General features: G+C 56.5%; 1 protein-coding gene across 2 annotated transcripts in view; it reads right to left on the reverse strand.

The window, feature by feature from the left end:
• The window catches only part of C1H4orf50 (chromosome 1 C4orf50 homolog), a 149,793-nt gene that overhangs the window by 127,104 nt on the left and 1,894 nt on the right, over positions 1-20,795 (reverse strand). For both annotated transcript variants that reach the window (XM_058301227.2, XM_071217390.1), the window contains exons 2-3: positions 18,147-18,538; positions 13,494-13,632 (exon numbers count right to left, since the gene is read on the reverse strand). In XM_058301227.2, the coding sequence (XP_058157210.1) occupies positions 13,494-13,632; positions 18,147-18,424 (417 nt within the window). In that variant the 5' untranslated portion in view covers positions 18,425-18,538. The remainder of the gene's footprint in view (positions 1-13,493; positions 13,633-18,146; positions 18,539-20,795) is intronic.

Raw genomic sequence — 20,795 nt, forward strand, 5'->3', positions numbered from 1 at the left:
TACCTGTCTGCCCTCCTGCAACGGCATGTCCACTTATGAGCCCGCCCACTTCCCCCACCTTCCACAACAGCAGGGACTCTAATGTTTGAAAAACAGAGAGAGGAAAAAATGGGGTTTTGAGGTTGGGCTTATTTGCAGCTATTTTAGAACTAGGGCGACTGACCTTCGGCATGCTCCTATCCCTGGCCCTTTGTGTTCTTTTACATAGTGCGCGTGTGCACGTGGCTTTTGCCTCTTGTGAAATCTCTATTTTAGAGTTTCGACGCTGCTTCTAGAGCTCTTGCTCGCTGTCAGAGTGAGTAACAAATGTGTCATTTCAGGTCTGCAGAAGCCGCCTCCAGTTAACAGGGAGAAGGCAGGTGCACGGCTCCGCCACCAGGGGCCGCTCTACCCACTCTACCGGGGCAGAGGCGCGCGCGGGAGCAACCCTGCCTTGCCCTATTGTCCTGTCACCTGCGGCGCCGCAGGAGCCCCCAGGCGGGGCCACAGCCCCCGAGCCCTTCTCTGCTGAGGCAGTTCAGGGTCCTGAATGGTCACTGCCTGCGCCTGTGCACGCCTCCCGTCAGCTTCTGCAGAGCAGGGTCCACGCCTGGCCCACCACCTCTGCAGCCCACTGCCGCCCCGGTGCCTGGGACGTGGCAGGCGCCCAGAGCGTCCTCACGGAAGAGCACGCGGCCATGCCTGCAGGGAGGCCACGCTGATCTGCAAACCACAGTCCTTTTGCATTTCCTTTCGCCCAGGCCCCTGATTTCTCTGGGCTTAAGAGAAACCCCAAACTCTTCTCCCTGGGCACGGCTCAGCCTTGGGGAGCCATTCCTCCAGGGACCTGGCCTCCAAACACCTTGCTCTTGCCTGGCACGTGACTTCTTGAACGTGGGGCTGGGGAAGGACGCTGTTCCCTGACCTGGCCACCTCCCAGCATGAGTTTCTATTTAGGAGACTGATTTGTGACTATGAAGCCAATAAAATATATTCTGTTACAGCCCCCATAACTCACACCACAATTCCCAGATCGTGTTGCTTGTGCCTCACTTCAGATCCTGCTTCTTTCATTTCCTTAGACAAGGGACTTCATCTGCCTGCCTCAGTTTCTCCATCTGCAAAATGGGAATCGTTGTTCTACTCCCTCAGGAGCCTGTTCTGGGGATGAAACGAGCTGCTGTTCCAGGCACACAAAGCATCGATAGCTGTTTGCTTGTGCAATGACCTTAGCTCTGTTGCACACACACCCGGGCGGGGCCTTCTCCCTCACTTCCCTGTGTGCTCAGTTTCTACGCTCACACCACAGCAGAGCCCTTGGAGACTGTCCCTGGCTGGAAGTTTCCATTTCCCAGGGGCAATGGACTCTTCTTACAGTCATTCATTCATTTACATTCATTCACTCTCCAAGCACATCACAGCTCCGGGCCAGGGCTGGGGTTTAGAGCTGCATCAGACCCAGATGGCAACAATGAGGAACAAGCAGCTGGAGCCCGAAGAGCCACGTGGGGTGCAGGAAGGGCTCGGAGCCGGGCATCCGGGGCCTCCAACGCCGCAGTTAGGAGCTCAGGTGTGGTCCTGAAGGGGCTGGGGAGCCGCCGGGGTCTGACGAAGGGGGCTGCGTGGAGGCTAGCACAGTGGTCCAGGGCCACGGGCCCTCTGAAAAGGCACTGACGGCTCTGGGTCCTCCTTCCAGAACCTCGCCCACCCGCCACGCTCAAAGCCCTGCGCAGGCTTGCCCAGATGCCCCAAGTCCGGGGGCCGCAGCCCCTGCGCCAGACCGAGGCCCTGAGGGACGCGCCTGGCTCGGTAATTTTCCTTTTCTACAGGTTCTAGCATTTTCATTCTAAAATCTCAGGCTGCACTCACCCGAGGGGCCGGCAATCGGCTGCAACTTCACCTCTTTCCGGGGGCCCTCTCGGGAGGCCCTCTCTGCTCCAAGCGGGCCCTTCTCAACCCCGAGATGCTCCCGCCTGGGCCACCAGCTGCCCTGGGAGAGGGGGACGGCGCCTGGCAGATGTGACCCTACCCTGGGACCCTGGGTGCAGCCCCCTTCCCAAACACCGGCGTCCTCCTTCCCCGCCCTGTCCCTTGTCCCTCCCCTTCCTCCCATTTGTCCTCTGTGCTGCAGGGTCTCGACATGTCACCCCCCAGCCCTGTCCTGAGCTCAGGCCTAAGCCAAGAAAGAAGTGTCTGGCTCAGTGGCCAGTAGCTACAGAGGAGCCGCGCATGCCAGAGGGGCCCCCAGGGTGCCAGGAGCCAGCGCCACCAGAGCACCCTCCTCCTGCTTGGTCCTCATCCTGGGTCTTCTGGAGAAGTACTTGAGTCCCTGTTTTAGGCAGAGGGAAACGAGGCACAAAGAAGTAAAAGGACTTGCAGATCCCAGGGTCCCAGGGTCAGTGCAGGGATGTGGGGCACAGCCGACCAGGCAGGTGCGCCTCCGTCCACGCAGCCTCTGTCCACGCACCTCCGCCCACTTGCCTCTGTCCATGTTCCCTCGTCCACAAAGCCTCCAGCCACACACCCGCCGCCACGGGGTCTCTGTCCAGGCACCCTCTGTCCATCTGGACGCTGCCCAGCTGAGGGTTCTTTGGGCCCCACCTGCCTCCACGTTGGATGCCCTAAGGCCCACCTTCCCCTCTCGATATAGAGGGGGAGTGGACATCACCAGCCCAGGAGCCACAGGATGGAGGAATAGAGTATGGACTAGAGTGGACTTACTGGTATTCTACTAGGAACTATTGTGACTAGTAATGGAAGAAACTGTAGCACTGGCTGCTGAGGGTGGTAGTGGGAAGAAGAGATGTGATGTGGGGGCATCTTCAGGACTTGGAGTTGTCCTGGGTGGTGCTGCAGGGACAGATGCTGGACATGGTATGTCCTCCCATGGCCCACTGGGTGGACTGGGGGAGAGTAAACTACAATGTAAACTATCATCCATGTGGTGCAGCAGTGCTCCAAAATGTATTCACCAAATGCAGTGAATGTCCCACAATGATGAAAGAGGTTGTTGGTGTGGGAGGAGTGGGGGGGGGGGTGGGTGGCGTATGTGGGAACCTCTTACATGTTTTAATGTAACATTTTTTATATCTATGTATCTTCAAAAAAATGCAATTAAAAAAATTGCTGGGGTGAGGGTTGGGGAGTGGGGTATATGGGAACCTCTTATGTTTTTTAATGTAACGTTTTGTGTGCTCTATTAACTTTTAAAAAAAGATAATTAAAAAATAAAGAGCATTGCCAAAAAAAAAAAAAAAAAGGCCCGACTTCGACAAGAGGTTGCCATGATGCCAAGTCCCCTGCGTAGGGCGATGCGGCCGCCAGCGGGTGGAGAGCCCACCTCCTCCGGAAGTTAGAACAAGCGGATGCAAAAAGGACACAAAGCACAACAAAAGCAAAGTCCACCTGCAGCCGGCACGAGCGCCTTGCTAAGCCCACTCCCCACCGGGCGCTTCGCGGACCCCCTCTTAGAGTGCCGGAAGCCTGGGTCACGGGCTGCCCACAGGGGTTTTGGGGTGAAACGGGCCTGGCATTTGCTAGCCTTTTCCCATCTCTCCAAGGCCTGCGCACTCACGCACTTTGGGGCCCGTCGCTAGGTAGGCAGCAGGGATGCTCCGCAGCCTCCAGAGAAAATCCACAGGGCGAGAGGACGCCCGAGGTCACGGCGTTCTCAAAGGAGCCCGCACCCAGCTCTGAGTCTCGGCCTCGCGGGCTTGGGAAGGCCCGACCCTGTCGCGCAGGCGTTTCTCAGCTCCCTTAACCCAGCATCACGTCATCAAATGAAGATCGGCTCAGCGCCTCTGACTGCCCCTGTCACTGGTGCGCTCTGCAAACACTTCTGAGCAGGCTGGGGCACCCAGACCTAGCGCCTGCCCTCGGGAAGCGCCGTCGAGCACTGACCACCCAGTGGACAGGGCATGCTGGGGGAGGCGTGAGGAGGCTCCCTGGAGGAGGAAGCGAGACCGCCCCCGCCCCTTCCCTGCACCTGCCCCGTTTCCCCGGGGGCCCCGCCTGTAGCCCCAGCGTTCCCCAGGCGGGCCCTTCCCCACAGTGTGGCTCTGGCGCTCCTCCCCACAGCTGGCTCCACAGTGTCCCGCTGCCCCTGTGCCTTCCTCCTGCGGCTTCACTCCCTAGCCCAGGTGGTCCGAGAAGGCCCACGCCCAGCCTGAGCCCAGGATAACTGCGGGCACAATTCCCCGCTCACTGGAAGGCTGCTCCCAGCTGCACGAGCAAGCCAGACTGCTTTTGGGAAATTTCCAGACCAGGAGTCTGGATGGACGCAAAGGAAAAGGCCAGGGGTGGAATTAAATCCAGGTTCTCGTTCCTTTGGGCTGTGTGACCTTGGGCAGGATATTGCACCTCTGCGCCCTCCATGTCCTCATCTAGGAAGCTGGCATGATGACACCTACTTGGCAGCAGGTAGGATTAAGCGTGTGCAGCTCCTGGCACAGAAGGGAAGGTCCACGCCCTTCCCCCGGCTCCACCTCCCAACCTGGGTCTCCTGCCAGCTAGGGAGCTCGCCCACCTGACATGCCACTTCAGGCCCATCTTGGCAACAAGGTAGAGGTTCTTAGCCCTCAGCAAAGAGAACCATAACCCATGAGAGCCCTTCCAGAAGGCCATGGCAATTCACATCAGCCCCTTAGCCCACAGCCCATCCACAGGCCGCGGTGACTCTGGAGAGCTGGCACTTACAGACCCCACCCACCCGGGACCCCATCAGCCTGTGCTTCCACCAGAAGTTCCACCAGATCAAAGGAGACACAGCCCACCCACAGTTACCCTACTCCATCCCAGGATAAGCCCGCAGGAAAAAATAGAAAGCCAAGAGAGACAAAATTACCATGTGAATAGTGCAGGTGATTCTACCCAACATACTGCTACATGAACACAGGCCTGGAAGGAGGTGATGATGAGGATGATGATGGTGATGATGATGGTGGTGGTGATGGTGGTGATGGTGATGATGGTAAAGGTGATAGTTGTGATGATGGTGGTGATGGTGATGGTGGTGATGGTGATGGTGATGATGGTGGTGATGGTGGTGGTGGTGATGGTGATGGTGATGATGGTGGTGATGGTGATGGTGATGGTGATGGTGGTGATGGTGATGGTGGTGGTGGTGATGGTGATGGTGATGATGGTGGTGATGGTGGTGGTGGTGATGGTGATGGTGGTGATGGCGATGGTGGTGGTGGTGATGGTGATGGTGGTGATGGTGATGGTGGTGATGGTGGTGATGGTGATGGTGGTGGTGGTGGTGATGGTGGTGGTGATGGTGGTGATGGTGGTGGTGATGGTGGTGATGGTGATGGTGATGATGGTGATGGTGGTGATGGTGGTGATGGTGGTGGTGGTGGTGATGGTGGTGGTGATGGTGGTGATGGTGGTGGTGATGGTGGTGATGGTGATGGTGATGGTGGTGGTGGTGGTGATGGTGGTGATGGTGGTGGTGGTGGTGATGGTGGTGGTGATGGTGGTGATGGTGGTGGTGATGGTGGTGATGGTGATGGTGATGATGGTGATGGTGGTGATGGTGGTGATGGTGGTGGTGGTGATGGTGATGGTGGTGATGGTGATGGTGGTGGTGGTGGTGATGATGGTGGTGGTGGTGGTGATGGTGGTGGTGATGATGGTGGTGATGGTGATGGTGGTGATGGTGATGGTGATGGTGATGATGGTGATGGTGGTGATGGTGGTGGTGATGATGGTGGTGATGGTGATGGTGATGATGGTGATGGTGGTGATGGTGGTGATGGTGATGGTGGTGGTGGTGGTGATGATGGTGGTGGTGGTGGTGATGGTGGTGGTGATGATGGTGGTGATGGTGATGGTGGTGATGGTGATGGTGATGATGGTGATGGTGGTGATGGTGGTGGTGATGGTGGTGGTGATGATGGTGGTGATGGTGGTGGTGGTGATGGTGATGGTGATGGTGGTGATGGTGATGGTGGTGGTGGTGATGGTGATGGTGATGATGGTGGTGATGGTGGTGGTGGTGATGGTGATGGTGGTGATGGCGATGGTGGTGGTGGTGATGGTGATGGTGGTGATGGTGATGGTGGTGATGGTGGTGATGGTGATGGTGGTGGTGGTGGTGATGGTGGTGGTGATGGTGGTGATGGTGGTGGTGATGGTGGTGATGGTGATGGTGATGATGGTGATGGTGGTGATGGTGGTGATGGTGGTGGTGGTGATGGTGGTGGTGATGGTGGTGATGGTGATGGTGATGGTGGTGGTGGTGGTGATGGTGGTGATGGTGGTGGTGGTGGTGATGGTGGTGGTGATGGTGGTGATGGTGGTGGTGATGGTGGTGATGGTGATGGTGATGATGGTGATGGTGGTGATGGTGGTGATGGTGGTGGTGGTGATGGTGATGGTGGTGATGGTGGTGATGGTGATGGTGGTGGTGGTGGTGATGATGGTGGTGGTGGTGGTGATGGTGGTGGTGATGATGGTGGTGATGGTGATGGTGGTGATGGTGATGGTGATGATGGTGATGGTGGTGATGGTGGTGGTGATGATGGTGGTGATGGTGATGGTGATGATGGTGATGGTGGTGATGGTGGTGATGGTGATGGTGGTGGTGATGGTGATGGTGGTGGTGGTGATGGTGATGGTGGTGATGGTGGTGATGGTGATGGTGGTGGTGGTGGTGATGATGGTGGTGGTGGTGGTGATGGTGGTGGTGATGATGGTGGTGATGGTGATGGTGGTGATGGTGATGGTGATGATGGTGATGGTGGTGATGGTGGTGGTGATGGTGGTGGTGATGATGGTGGTGATGGTGATGGTGATGATGGTGATGGTGGTGATGGTGGTGGTGGTGATGGTGGTGGTGATGATGGTGGTGGTGGTGGTGATGGTGATGGTGATGATGGTGATGGTGGTGATGGTGGTGGTGGTGGTAAGGGAGGTGATGGTGATGGTGGTGGTGATGGTGATGGTGATGATGGTGATGGTGGTGATGGTGGTGGTGATGGTGGTGGTGATGATGGTGGTGATGGTGATGGTGATGATGGTGATGGTGGTGATGGTGGTGGTGATGGTGGTGGTGATGATGGTGGTGATGGTGATGGTGGTGATGGTGATGGTGGTGATGGTGGTGATGGTGGTGATGGTGGTGATGGTGGTGATGGCAACAGAGGTGATGGTGATGGCAGTGGTGGTGATGGTGGTAAGAATGAGGAGGAGGATGGTGGTAATGATAGAACCTAAATTTTCTTGATCACTTACTAAGTACAAGGCACTATGCTAAGAGAGGCTTTACTAGGACTTTCTCATTTAATCTTCACAACCATTCGAGCAAGTAGGTCCTAGCATTATTCCCATGTCACATCTTGAAACACTGAAGTACAGAGTGATTTAGTAACGTGCCCAAAGGTATCTTGCAGGTAAGAGGCAAGAGCTTTTGCCTGTCTACCTGGGGTCCCCCTGCCTCTGGCAGTGAAAGCATCTCACCCCAATGCTCGCAGCTCCAGTGTTTCATGATCAGTACTTCCTACTCCACAGGTCCCTACTTCTTGCTTTCTCTGCTACTCAGGATCTCTTCCAAATCTGGAGGGATAATTGGCTAAGGAGACACATTTTAGGGGCAATTTAGGGACTATGCAGGGGAAAAAATGTCACTGTGCACTTCAGCTTCCACAGCATCCTTGCAAGCACGAGCTCCAGAGAGATGTAATTCCCCTGAGCGTGGAAGGGAGTGGCCTGGAGTGTGGGGACTTTTAAAAGATGAAGCATGTAGCACCGAGAAGGTCACATATTGAACTAACAGTATCTGGTCTACTGGATCCAGCCACTAACGCCAGCCCCAACTCCTGAACAGCAAGGCGGGGTGGCAGGCTGGAGCCTCAGCTCTGCTCTGGCTTGTGTCCCCTGCTGGCCTGGAATCTCAGCAGGCAGGTGACTGGTCAAGTCGCTGACCTCCCTGAGACTCAGCTTCTCCATCTGTTCTGGGGGATGTTAGCCCTGCTTGCCAGGCTGTTAGGAGAACACATACAAAATATTAGCAGGTGCTTCTTAAATATTTATTCATTCACTCCTTCTCTCAGAGAGCCATTTAGAAGAAATAGCAAATAGTAGCATATGGGATGGATAGAGAGACTGGGAGAATGAGGACTTAAGCCAACAGCCTAAATAAAAGTCTTACATTTAGGAAAATTATAGGAAGGATTCTAAATTAGTCTCCATCAATACATGATATATTTTCCAAAATTACGATCAAGAGCCAGTATGAAATGTACACCCTGTTTTCCTTTTATCTGATGAGCATAGCCAAGGAATAATGAATAGGAAGTGCAGACGAGTGACAATACAAGGAAAAGGTAGAAAGAAGGGGAAATATTGCCACAGATGAAGTCATTATATTAAAAATAATCTAGCAAACTACATTTCATTATACTGGGAAAAGGCAGAGCATTTAATTTTCAAGTTAATTTGTAATAGATTTTCTAGGTCCAAAAATAAATTAGATACTTTTTAATGAGCAGTCTTTGGGGTAGGGATACTTGCTGATATTTCCATAAATGCACACTGACCCAAGGGGGGAAAGCAGAGATTTTTCTCACTTTGATGGAGTTGAGTTAACACTTTTTTTCAGGGAGGTGGCCTGGCTGAGGAGAAACAGTGCCCTTGGACTCATAGCAACCTTAGCTCAAAGTCCAGCTCTGTCTTTTTCTAGCTGTGTGACAACAGGTAAAGGACGCTACCTCTCGGAGCCTCCATGAAACATTTATTAAAGTGGCATGCCAGGGGCAGGAATGCAGGAAATATAAGTTTTTATTCTTCCCAGTTGAATGAATAAATATAGGTCCAGCCTGTCCTAACCTCCAGAGCTTAAGAAACTTGCCCAAAGCCACACAGCTAGCAAATATGGGAGCCACAAAGGGACCCGGGCCTGTGTGTGAGCTTTCTACCACACAGTCCCCGACCTCCTGTGTCCTGCTATCGGGGGTTGAGGCTACAAAGACCCATCAACCTGGATGCCGCCCTCACGGGGCTCACATTAGAACTAAGGAGGAAGGAAGATGCACACGCGGAACCGTAGTGTGGGGCGCCACTGTCGCCTCTGGGGCTGCAGGGGAGGGAGCAGAAGGGGCCTTGCTTTTGTGGGGAAGGGATTGACTAGAGAGGATTTCGCGGGCACCTGAGAGTTACCTAACACTACACATCCACTACCTCATCTAGCACATCTGGCACCAAGGAGCAACTCATTAAACGTTGGGTAGGTGGAAGGATGGGAGGGAACAGGTGATGAGGATGGCCGGATGGCGACTGGTGTGGGATTGGCTAAGGTGAAAGGAAGGAGATGGAGGATATATAGACAAATGGAGAGATGGGTAGATATGTGGATGGACAAGTAGGTGGCTGGGTGGCTGGGCGGACATGTAGGTAGTTGGTAGATGAGCAGATGGACAGATGGGGAGAGAGGCGAATGCATGGATGAATGATCGGGTCCAAAATGTAACAGTGGGTGGGTAGGATTGGCTGGGTAGAGAGAGAGGTGATGACAGGTGGATGGATGGATAGATGGATGGGTGGATGGATGGATGGGTGGGTGGATGGGTGGGTGGGTGGGTGGATGAACGGATGGACGGAAGGACGGACGGACGAACAGGTGGATCTGAGTTGGCTGAGTTGGCCGGGTGGATGAAAAAGAAGACTGTGGAATGGATAGGTCAATGCCTTGACCAAGTGGCTGTAAAAGAAAAAGTGGAAACTCCTGCCATGGATTCCAGCCACTTACCAGGCTACAGCCACCGGCAGGGGCTGTCCTATGCCCTCTGTCCCCGGGGGCCTGGGTTCCCAGCTGCTCCCGTAGGCTCCTGTTTTGGTCAGCGAGGTCCTCCACCTGGCCCAGGAGGCCGATCTCCGACAGCGTCAGCTCATAGGGGCAGCCGCGCAGCTCCTCCAGCTCCCCGCGGAGCCTGCACCCCGCGGCGCGGTGCTGGCTCAGCCTGCACTCGGTCGCCCACCGCCCGCGCTGGTCGCGCTCGGCCCTGGCCCGCAGGGCGTGCCGTGCCGCCCCCCGCGGGCGCCCCGGGGGCTGCCCGAGGCCGCGGCCTTGAGCTCGGCCAGCGGCACGGCCGAGGTGCCGCATGTCCCACTCCAGCCGCCGCTCCTGCGCCCGCACCAGGCCCAGCTGGTGCCCCTGGGTCCGCCAGCGGCGCTCCAGGGCCGCCGCCTGTCGCCCCAGCACCTCGTCCCTGCGCCGCAGCCGCCCCCGCGGCCGCCACCCGGCCGGCACTCCTCCCGCACCTACAAGTTGGGGCTGGAGGAGGGGGTCGGGAGGCCGGAAGGGGACCCAGTCACTCACGCCCATCCTGCCTTCATCTCAAGTTTCCCTATTTTGGCCACCCTGGAGTTGTTGTGCATTGATGCTGGGTATTGAAATATACTGTATCTGGATTACCGGGTTTGGAGCCCCCTTAAATTTTGCATGGGAGGCGATGCCTCACTTGCCTCACCCTGTCCTGGCCCTGTGCAGGGAGATGGGCAGAGCCCAGCGGGCACCAGGAAGGCCACACCCTTGGCTCCAACCCCCCGATACCTCCACACAGGCTTGTAAACAGCCGCTGTCCGGAGCGCGCTGCCCATCCCCGCTTCCACCCCAGGGCATTCACGTCCCAGCACTTAGAGCCTGTGGCCCCCGCCTCCGGCTGGTGGCTCAGGACCAGGGCCCCAGCAGCAGTGACCCCGGTGAGTGCCCCCTTGGAGGGAGATATCACTACCTTCCCCACGCGGCACTCGGAAGTGACTGAGGGGCAATGACCTGCAGACTCCCCCGTGGTCAGGATGCACACGCCCGTGAATCTGATTCCAGGTCTCTCCTCGCTCCATCTCCCCTGTTCCTGAGCCTCCCTCGCCCCCACACCCGCCTTGGGCTGAGCCAGAGGGAGGCGGGCCCCTCTGTTACAGGGAAGTCCTTGTCCAGAGTCCAGAACCAATGTCGGCCAATAGGTGGAACGGGCTCCACGTTGAGCTTTCTTTTAAACACTAGTGCCAGCTCCTGCGCTTCCGCCACACGTGCATGCAGAAGACAAAGCCAACGGGTGGTTACAGAAATGAGGCATCTTTGGACCCAGCTGCTTGCCAGGAATATTTACGGCAACCAAGAAAACTGGCCATTTGGTGAATATGAGGTATAAGGATCAGAGGAAACTCATTTATGGACTCCTACAAAATCTCCAAAATGCAAGTGACTCTGGCAACAGCTTTCGGGTTGGAGGTTTGGGGCTGGGCTGTCCCTGGGCTCTCGGCCCCTGGATGAGCCCCCTTGCCTCTCTGAACTTCTGCCTCTCATCTGCAAAGTGGGGTTTAGTGACAGTCCTGTCATGGTACCGTACAGAGTACAGGAGCGCATCATAAATCAGGAGATGCACGTGCCAATGGGGTTTACCACCTTCTATGGGAAGGCCAGCGGTAACACTGACCACCATGAGGCAGCCCCCTGGCTGGTCGCCCCTCACCCTGTGAACACCTCGGCTGCCGGGCTGCATCTGACCACCTCTGAATTCCCACATGGGTACAGGGCCAGGCTCAAAAAATGCTTATCGGGAAGCAGATGTGGCTCGAGCGACTGGGCTCCCGTCTACCATATGGGAGGTCCCGGGTGAAAATAAGCTGGCCCGGGCAGTGAACTGGCCCACGTGGAAAGCTGGCCCATGCGGAGAGCTGGCACAACAAAAAGAGACAAAGAGGAGAGACTAGAGACACAACAAAGCAGGGAGCTGAGGTGGCTCAAGCGATTGAGTGCCTCTCTACCACGTCGGAGGTCCCAGGATCGGTTCCCGGTGCCTCCTAAAGAGAAAATGAGAAGAGAAGATAAGCAGACACAGAGAGCACACAGCAAATGGGCACAGAGGGCAAGACAGTGAGTACAAAAACAAGAGGGGGGGTGACAAATAAATCTTTTTAAAAAATGCTTATTAAAGCACTTTCTAAGGAGACTGTCACGTGTCCCACTGCTGCACCTGCTGTTACCATCTCCTGTCGGGACAGGAGACACTGAGCAGCATGATCCAAGGAAGAGAATTAGCTCAGCCTTCTGCACCTCGAACCCAGTATAAAGGTGGGGGATTCCACGTGGACGTCTCCCCAGCCAGCACCCCAAAGGCTACTTGCAATGTAACCGGCGTCCCCCCGTCTCCACCGTCCACATCTTTGTAGTTAATGGCTTTACCAGTATTTTCAAACTTCCCGGATTGCTCCCACTGGAAGCAAAGCACACGTGCAACTGAGACAGAACTTTCCTGAAACAGCCTCCCCTTGGCACCGGCAAAGCCTTTCACACTCCCTGGCCTGCTTTGTTCTTTCCAGGCTGGCTGCGACTCCCTGAACTGATTTCACAGCCCACGCATGGGCTGCAAACTGCGATTTGAAAATCACTGGGCCACGCTGTATGTAGCAACCAGCAAACTCAGGACACCTGGGGACCTTCCTGCAGCCTGCGCAGCTGCCCACGGAGCCCTGTCCCTTCTGCCTGGGAAGTATTTCCCATACGTGGCCCACCCTGCAGCCCTGTCCTCTCTCGCCCGGACCATCTCCATAACGGCAGAGGATTATAAAATCAGCTAACACCACTTATGAGCCTACTGTTGCGTGTTACGTGTATTAACTCACGCGATAACCCTATGGGAAGGGACTATGTTATTCCCATTTCACAGATGAGGAAACTGAGGCCCAGAGAGGTTAAGTCCCTTGCCCAAGGTCACACAGCTAGGGGTTTGGCTCAGGCATCTGCCTCGAGAGCCGGCACCCTTAACCGCCCACGGCTCCCCCAAGCAGCAACTCCCATGGGTCCCCCTCCACACCCCCTCTCTCTCCCACACAGCAGAATGGTATCCCCAAAATGACCACCGGACTCCGAACTTCACCTCTTTACATGCCCCCCACCCGGCTGTCCCGTTTTCAGAACTCATCCGCACAGTGGGGGGTGGCAGGCAAGGCCCCGGGGCTCAGCCTCCGCCCTCCGGCCTCAGCCCTTGGTCTCCCACTCCGCCCCCCACTCTGCTCACACTTCTGGGCCTTTCCACGCCGCCGGCACTCCCACGCCCTTCCCAACAGCCCAGGTCCCAGCAGCTCTCCTCGACACCCCTCACCCCCCACCCCGGTGGGCTCCCACCTCCCTTCCAGCGACCAGCACCCAGTGGTGGAGCCCCTCGTTTTCCCTCTGTGCCCGCCACCTGCATGGGAGCGCCCCGAGGGCGGGGAGCCTGCGGCCCCCAGCTCCTCCTCAGGCCACGTCCCCGAGGTGCTCCTGAGATGAACCTTGGACCAGAGCTCGCAGCGGTGCCCAGCCCCCCCTGGAGCCTGCCAGGAGACCCGTGGGGCCGGGGCACCCGTCCCGTTTCACGGAGGGGCAAGCTGAGGCCAGAGGGGCTGCAGCCCGAGACTCAGTCAGAAGCAGGAGGACCCCCGGCCCCTCCTGGGCGGGCTCTCCCAGGCTCCCCCCGCTTCCCGGCTCAGCCTGGGGGGAGAAGTAAGCGTAGGAAAGAAGAAGGAAACGGTACCCGGCGGGCGAGCTCCCCCCGCAGCGCCTGCAGCTGCTCCTGCGCGCGGAGGGCGGCGCTTCTCTCCCGGGACACCCGGGCGTGGAGCCGGTCCACCTCCGCGACGAGCCTCTGCTCCGACAGCTCCAGCTCCCGAACTCTGCAGCGTGGGAAGCAGGAAGGCACCCACTCAGGACACGGGCCGACGCGGCCGCGCGTTCCTCAGGCGCCCGGGCAACGTATTGGGTCATTTGGCCAGTTCGACCTCCTGATGGAGCAGCGTTTCACACAGCGGTTGTGCGTGTCTCTTTCCAGATGATCTAAAATGCTTCAGGTTTCTTCTGAATCATAAGGCACCATGTATGGGGCACCTGAGGGTGTCCCTGCCCTTCAGCCAGTAACCCCGTGAGCTAGTGATACCAGCTCCGTGTGAGCATGTCCGTGCCACTCAGTAATCAATCAATCCTCATGACATCCCCAATCTGCTGGTGGGTTCTGTTAGCCCCACTTCACACATGAGGAAACTGAGGATCAGAGAGGTCCAGCAATTTGCCCAAGGCCACACAGCATTATAAAGTCCTAGCCGCCTGACTGCCAAACTCACGTTCTTAACCCTAGGCTGCACTGCCTCCCACGGTAGCTACATTCTTGGACATCCACTCTATGGAAAACATTGAAATTATAAAAATGTTTTCTGCAATAACAACAACAAATACTAATCTCTGTATTATTTACAAGAGGGAGACATTGGAAGTCTGTCTAGCAGTCGGAAGGCTGGGAAAATGTTGAGCCGATGACATAAGCAAAAGTAATTTCCAGGGAAACGGATGTGGCTCAACCAACTGGGCTCCGGTCTGCCATATAGGAGGCCCAGGGTTCGATGCCCAGGGCCTCCTGGTGAGGGCGAGCTGGCCCACGTGGTGAGCTGGTCCACACAGAGTGCCGGCCCATGTGGGAATGCCCCACACAGGAGAGCCGCCTTGCGTGAAAATGCCACCTTGTGTGGGAAGAGCTGCCCCGCGCAGGAGAGCCGGCCAACACGGAGAGCTTGTGCAGCAAGATGACACAACAACAGAGGAGATGAAATAAGAAGACATAGCCGAACAGGGAGCTGAGGGGGTGCAAGGGAGTTATTGTCTCTCTCCCATCCGGAAGGTCCCAGGATCAGTTCCTGGAGCCGCCTAATGAGAATACAAGCAGACACAGAAGAACACACAGAGAATGGACATAGAAAGCCGGGAACGGGGGGAGGGGATTTTTTTTTTTTTAAAGTGATTTCCAAACTGGAAGGGAACTCTGCCCTGGCAGGTAAAGGGAGGACAAACCCCTGCTCCTGGCTGCGCTGAGAGGAGGCCCCACGAAGGCTCCCGTTTCCCTGCTGCTGTCTAGTTCCCAAGTCCCCTTATGTGCCGTTCTTGCCTTTACAATAGAAAACCACAATAAACATGCAAAATCCGTTCTCGCTCTGCGTGAACAGCCCTGCACCCCCTTCCTCCTTCACCCGCGCCCACACTGGGAGACCCGCTCTTCCAGGACGGACTCTGCTCCCCTTGGTGAGGGCCTAGCTTTGCCTCTTCCCAGCCAGGGACCACTATGACCCTCCCTCTCTTTATCTGCAAAATAGAGGTAATTGTGCCAGAGTCATTGTAAAGATGAAATAAAATGGTGTGTTATTATGATCGTTACTATGATGAGAAGGCCCCTCTCCTACTCCAGTTCCGAGGCCCCGGGGAGGTTCTCAGAAGTGACGTGGGGGGTGTGTCCTCTTGTGTGGCTTATAGTAAAGTTCCTTCCCAACTGAGCCTGAGGAGTGGGCATGAGTCAGAGTCACACTGAGTTCCTTCTGGGCGGCCATAAAACACAGTGAGAGGGAAGCAGACTTGGCCCAGTGGTTAGGGCGTCCGTCTACCACATGGGAGGTCCAAGGTTCAAACCCCGGGCCTCCTTGACCCGTGTGGAGCTGGCCCATGCGCAGTGCTGATGTGCGCAAGGAGTGCCCTGCCATGCAGGGGTGTCCCCCGCGTAGGGGAGCCCCACGCGCAAGGAGTGCGCTCCGTAAGGAGAGCCGCCCAGCGTGAAAGAAAGTGCAGCCTGCTCAGGAATGGCGCCGCCCACACGGAGAGCTGACACAACAAGATGACGCAACAAGAAGAAACACAGATTCCTGTGCCGCTGACAACAACAGAAGCGGACAAAGAAGACGCAGCAAATAGACACAGAGAAGAGACAACTGGGGCGGGGGGTGGGGTGGAGAAAAATTAATCTTTTAAAAACACACACACACAGTGAGCGCTGAAAGGGCAAAGAATAGTCTTTCCTCTGCCTTTTTGAGACCGTCCTGCTTGTGACATCTGAGGCAGCATTTAATTCTGATACTATCCCTATATGAAAACTAAGCAGAAAATGGCAAATCCCTTTGTGGTCGGCTGAAGAACGGCCCACAAAGATCGCCAGGACTGGCGAATGTTACTGCAAAGAGGCTTGGCGGAATGGATGGTGCTGAGGATCTAGAGGCGGGAGATGGTTTGGGATTACCCACGTGGGCCCGAAGTGCCAGCCCAGGGTTCCTTGCGAGCGGCACGCAGGCAGGAGAAGGGCAAGGTGAGGTGAGCGCTGAAGCAAGGGGCTCCGCGGCTGGCCTTGAGGATGGAGGAAGGGGTCTTGGGCCAAGGCGTGCAGGGAATGCAGCCCTAGAAGATGGAAGAGGCGAGGACGGGGATTTTTCCCGAGAGGTCTGAAAGGCGCATGGCCTGGCCGACACCTTGATTCTCCCATCCAGAAAATGAGGCCAATACCACCTCTTTTGCCATTATTTTAAATACGTGTAAAGCCTGTAAACAGAGCAAGCCCTCAGTAAGTTCAACGCTCCCTCACTTTGTTGCCTTTAGATTGGAAATGAACATGCAAACATGACAGTTTTATGGAGATGGAAGAGGGGTTTTCTTTCTCAACTTTTTAACGATGCAGTTACATTATGTTTATAATAAATACTTTTAAATTCCAGCTCTTGAATCCATGCCCTGGCTAGACGAAAGCCAGGGTGAAATGAGCCTAAAATCTGCCACCAGAGGGCTGCCTCCAGCTCCTGGCACCCTCCCAGCCTCAGTTTCCTTATCTGTCAAAGGGGAGGATATCACTGCATGTGCCATGAGGTCCCGGGGAGCAAAGACGAGGCATGTGTGGGAGGGGCCTGCACTGAGCTGTGCATGCAGTAGGCGCTCTGTAAAGGATAGCCCTCCTTCCTCCTCTAGTCCTGGTCCAAACCCCTGCAGGAGGTGCACCCGTCTTCAAAGAGAACAGAGGGTGGCTGCACACACCTCCCCAAGGGCGGGTTGGGGGGCGGTTTCCAGGCCGGCCCAGTCCTCACCCACAGGCCCCTGGCTCCCCATGCTCCCACCGAGGGCCCCTTCCTCTCCTTGCTCATGGGGTCCCCTGGGACCGTCTGGCTCTCTTTCACACAGAGGGGTCTCCTCTGGGAGGGGTTTCCTTGCCTGAGTGAAAGCCGCCCCTTATTCACGAGCCCCCGCTGTCTTCCCCAGGCCAGAACCTGGGTTTTGCTGACTGCCTCTGGAGGATAAGAACGTACAACCATCCGAGGTCACGCCGCAAGCCTCTCTTGGCCTGGGGCCCCCTGACCTGGCCTCACGCCCCGTGCTCAGTCCAGGACTCTGGGTGGGGAAGTGCAGGTTGTAGAATAAACTGATGAATGGATGGATGAAGGAACCATCACATACGGTCACAAAATACTTTTTCTGATCTCTGAATTTCCTCACGTAAAAAATTTTACCAAGTAAATCACATTTAAATACATGTTTAGTGACTCACCTTTATTGAAGGAAGGAAAATACAAGGAAATGAGGACATCCAGAAAAAAATCGAAGACGCTTGGTTGCTGGGCTACTGGTAAACCCATCAGCACCTACCCCAGCACATGTGGACTGCCCTGCCACCCGGGTTTGTCCTCTGATATAATTGTGAGGCCCTGCCTCCTTCTGCCGGCCTCCACATCAAAATAACACCAGCAAAGAAGACGGACTTTGGAGAAAGACCTGGAGTCAAAGGCTCAATCTTGGGGAGCACGTGAGCCCAGTCAGGAAAGCAGGGATGAACAGAGTGGCGCAGAGCCAGGGAACCAGCTAACAAGACACCAAATTTGCTGCAAGGCCAGGCAGGAGGGGGCAGGTCCCCAAAGATGAACCACTGCCCTGGGGGCTGCAGGGACACCCAGGGCAGGGGCCCAGGCGCCAGGCAGGCGCCGGGAGCTCGGAGGAAGCCGGCGCCATGGCTGAGCTGCAGCCAGCGGGAGATGCCACGCAAAGCCGAAGAGGGGAGAAAGGAGACCCCGGCTTCTCCCTTCTTCCTTCCCTTCCAGTGCTTTCCATCGGCTGAGCCCAAGAGAAGCAAGGAGCCTGGGAAATAAGACTTTGCAGGCTCAGCCCCCGGATGCAGAAAGGGGAAGATGGAGAAGGATTCCGAGAGCAAACCAAGGCCGGCAGGTCTGTTTCCTCCGCTGTAAAGACAAGCCCACAGGCCACGAGGGCTTGTGGGGAGGACGACCCGCCCAGCACGTGCAGAGCCCTCGCCTCGGACCTCAGCGCGTCACTGCCTCCCCTGACACGCACAGGAGCCTCCGGATCGGTTCAATACCCGGAGAAGCCAAAACGGCAAGGTTACCTGCGCCGCAGCCCAGCCTCGGAGAGCACGTGCCTGCCCAGCGGGTTCCGCTCGGGGGACCCCGGCCGCTCCGCGAGCGCCCCCGTCGCCACGTCCAGGCTCCCCGCCGCTCCTTCCAGAAGGCGGCCCCGCGCCGCGTCGCCTGATTCGCCATCGCGGAATATCCAGGACGTGTCGAGCTTCACGTCGACGTTCATCGTCTCAAACCCATCGCTGCCCGGGACCCTGATGATGTAGCTGAAGCTCTTCTCCGTCCGCCCTTGAGCCGCCGTCTCCATCCGGCAGAGCGTTCACGGGGCGAGACTGGCTGACCGGACAGCGAGATTGCAACATTGACTTTCTGGAGCCTTCGGGGTGGCCACTGTGCCTTGAGACGGTTCAGGCAAGTATCCCTTGAGACGGCAAGAAGAGGTGGATTATTTATGAGTCGGCGGCTTGGGTTTCACTAGCACCAATGTCATACAATATGAATGGGAGCTGCTCGTTTTCCTACACGGGTCAGCACGCCAGAGCTGACCCAAAGCAAGAGTCACGCACAGGCACTTGGAATTCAGAGCTTAATACTGCAGACAAAGAGGTGAAAGAAGATTTCTGGGTGGGGACATTAGAATTTTATAAATTCTCATATTGAGGCTCACATGTTCAGCCCACAGTGAGCTAAGTTTCTTTTATCCAGGACCTAGAATTTTCTAGACAAAGGGGAGGTCAAACCCACACCATTCTGAGCTCCAGCCGTGCTCTGGGGCCACCTCAGTCTTCCCTAGCACAGGGCTCCTGGGACCCTGAGAGGTGGGGTTTATCAGGCGCATTTCCCAGATGACAAAGGGAGGCTGGGGGGGGGGGGTGTTGAGGAGCTTGTCCAGACCCCACAAATGGCAAGTGGCAGATTTGGGGTTCAAATCCGGTCTTTCCAACTCCAAGTCCCGAGTGTCGGTTCTAGTGGAGGAGCTACGGCGTGGGACACCAAGTCCCAAGGACAAGAGGAAGCGCTTCCGTGGAGGCTGGGAGGGGGCCCGAGGCTGAGGGGGAGGGGGGAAGACTGTCCCCAGGCCGAGGGGTCCCCAGGGCACGAGCCCCAAAGCAGGCGGCCAGGACAAGGGAGGGGTTGGGAGCCTCCTTAGTGGCCCGACCAGTGGCCATACCACAGGCGGAAGTGGGCAGCGAGGGTGGAGAGGGCCCTGGGTGCCAGGGCAGGAGCTCTGGCATCTTTCTGCAGGCAATGGGGAGTCACGGAAGTATTTAGACCCTGCGAGGGAACTGGCCAAGTATTAATTTTAGAGCATGCCCTCAGGGGACAGAGGGTGTGAGGGGTTGACTTGGGCTCCCTAAAAAGACACATTCACGTCCTCACCCCCGTCCCACAGCTGCGGCCCTACACCCCGTGGAATGTGGGGTCTTTGAGGATGTGACCAGGTAAGATGAGACTGAACTGGGGTAGGCTGACCTGCCACCCAGTATGACGGGTGTCTTTTAAGAAGAGGGGTTTGAACACCGGGACACACAGACCGGGAGAATGCCGCGGGACGGTGAGGGCAGGAACCGAAGCCGAGCAGCTGCCAGTCGAGGAGTGCCCAGGCCTGTGGGAGCCACTGTCATCACAGACTCAGGCTCCAGATCCCGAGACAGTAAATTCCTGTGGTTTTAAGCCCCCAGTTTGCGGTCCTTTGTTCCGGGGGCCATAGGACCCTAGGACAGAGGGGTGGGAATGGAGGCAGCTAGACATGGAGAAGGCTGTTAAAACAAGCCAGGCCTGACACAGAGCAGCCAGTGAGCCCGGTGGCCAAGGTGGGTGCAGTAGACAGAGAGAAGTCGGCAGGGGTGGGGGGGGGCAGGGTGTTAGCCTAGAATGAGTAGAGTGACACGACTCACAGCTCAGGCACTGGCGCAAACTCTCTGGGTACAAATCCCATCTCTGTCGCTCCCCAGGTACGATCCTGGATAGATTTAACTTCTCATAACAAAGGGAGGTAAAAACCATACCTATATAAAGAGCTATGAGGAATAAATGAGCTGACCTATGCAGAGCAGCTGACTACCAGTGGTGGGCAGAGGCAACAGCAAGATCCCAGACCGTGGGGTTGGCTGCTGGGCTGCGCCCAGCTCTGCCAATTCCTCGCCACGAGGTCTTTGGCAAGTGACTCAGCATCTTGCAAATCAAGACAGCAGCAGCTCCACGAGCCCTGCGCTTGGCACACAGCCAGCCTCCAGGAATGCCAGCGATGAGTGCCACTTAGCAGGAGTGACTGGCAGCTGGGCGAGGCAGAGTGACCGATGGAAAAAGTACCGTGAGCTTTGCTTTTTGCCTCATTCAGCACCCACGTAGGAAGGAGACCTTCCAGGTCTTTCCCAGGAGAACATCCTGGGATAGGTGAAGGGACCCCCAGAGCCCAGACCCTCCACCGAGGGAAGCACCTCAGGCTCTTCTTGGATAAGTAACCAGGAAGATTAGGGGGGAAAGCCGACTTGGCCCAGTGGTCAGGGCGTCCGTCTACCACATGGAAGGTCTACAGTTCAAACCCCGGGCCTCCTTGACCCGTGTGGAGCTGGCCCATGCTCAGTGCTGATGCGCGCAAGGAGTGCCCTGCCACGCAGGGGTGTCCCCTGCATAGGGCAGCCCCACGCGCAAGGAGTGCGCCCCATAAGGAGAGC

The sequence above is a fragment of the Dasypus novemcinctus genome, chromosome 1 (assembly GCF_030445035.2).
Source record: "Dasypus novemcinctus isolate mDasNov1 chromosome 1, mDasNov1.1.hap2, whole genome shotgun sequence".
Classification (NCBI taxonomy): Eukaryota; Metazoa; Chordata; class Mammalia; order Cingulata; family Dasypodidae; genus Dasypus; species Dasypus novemcinctus.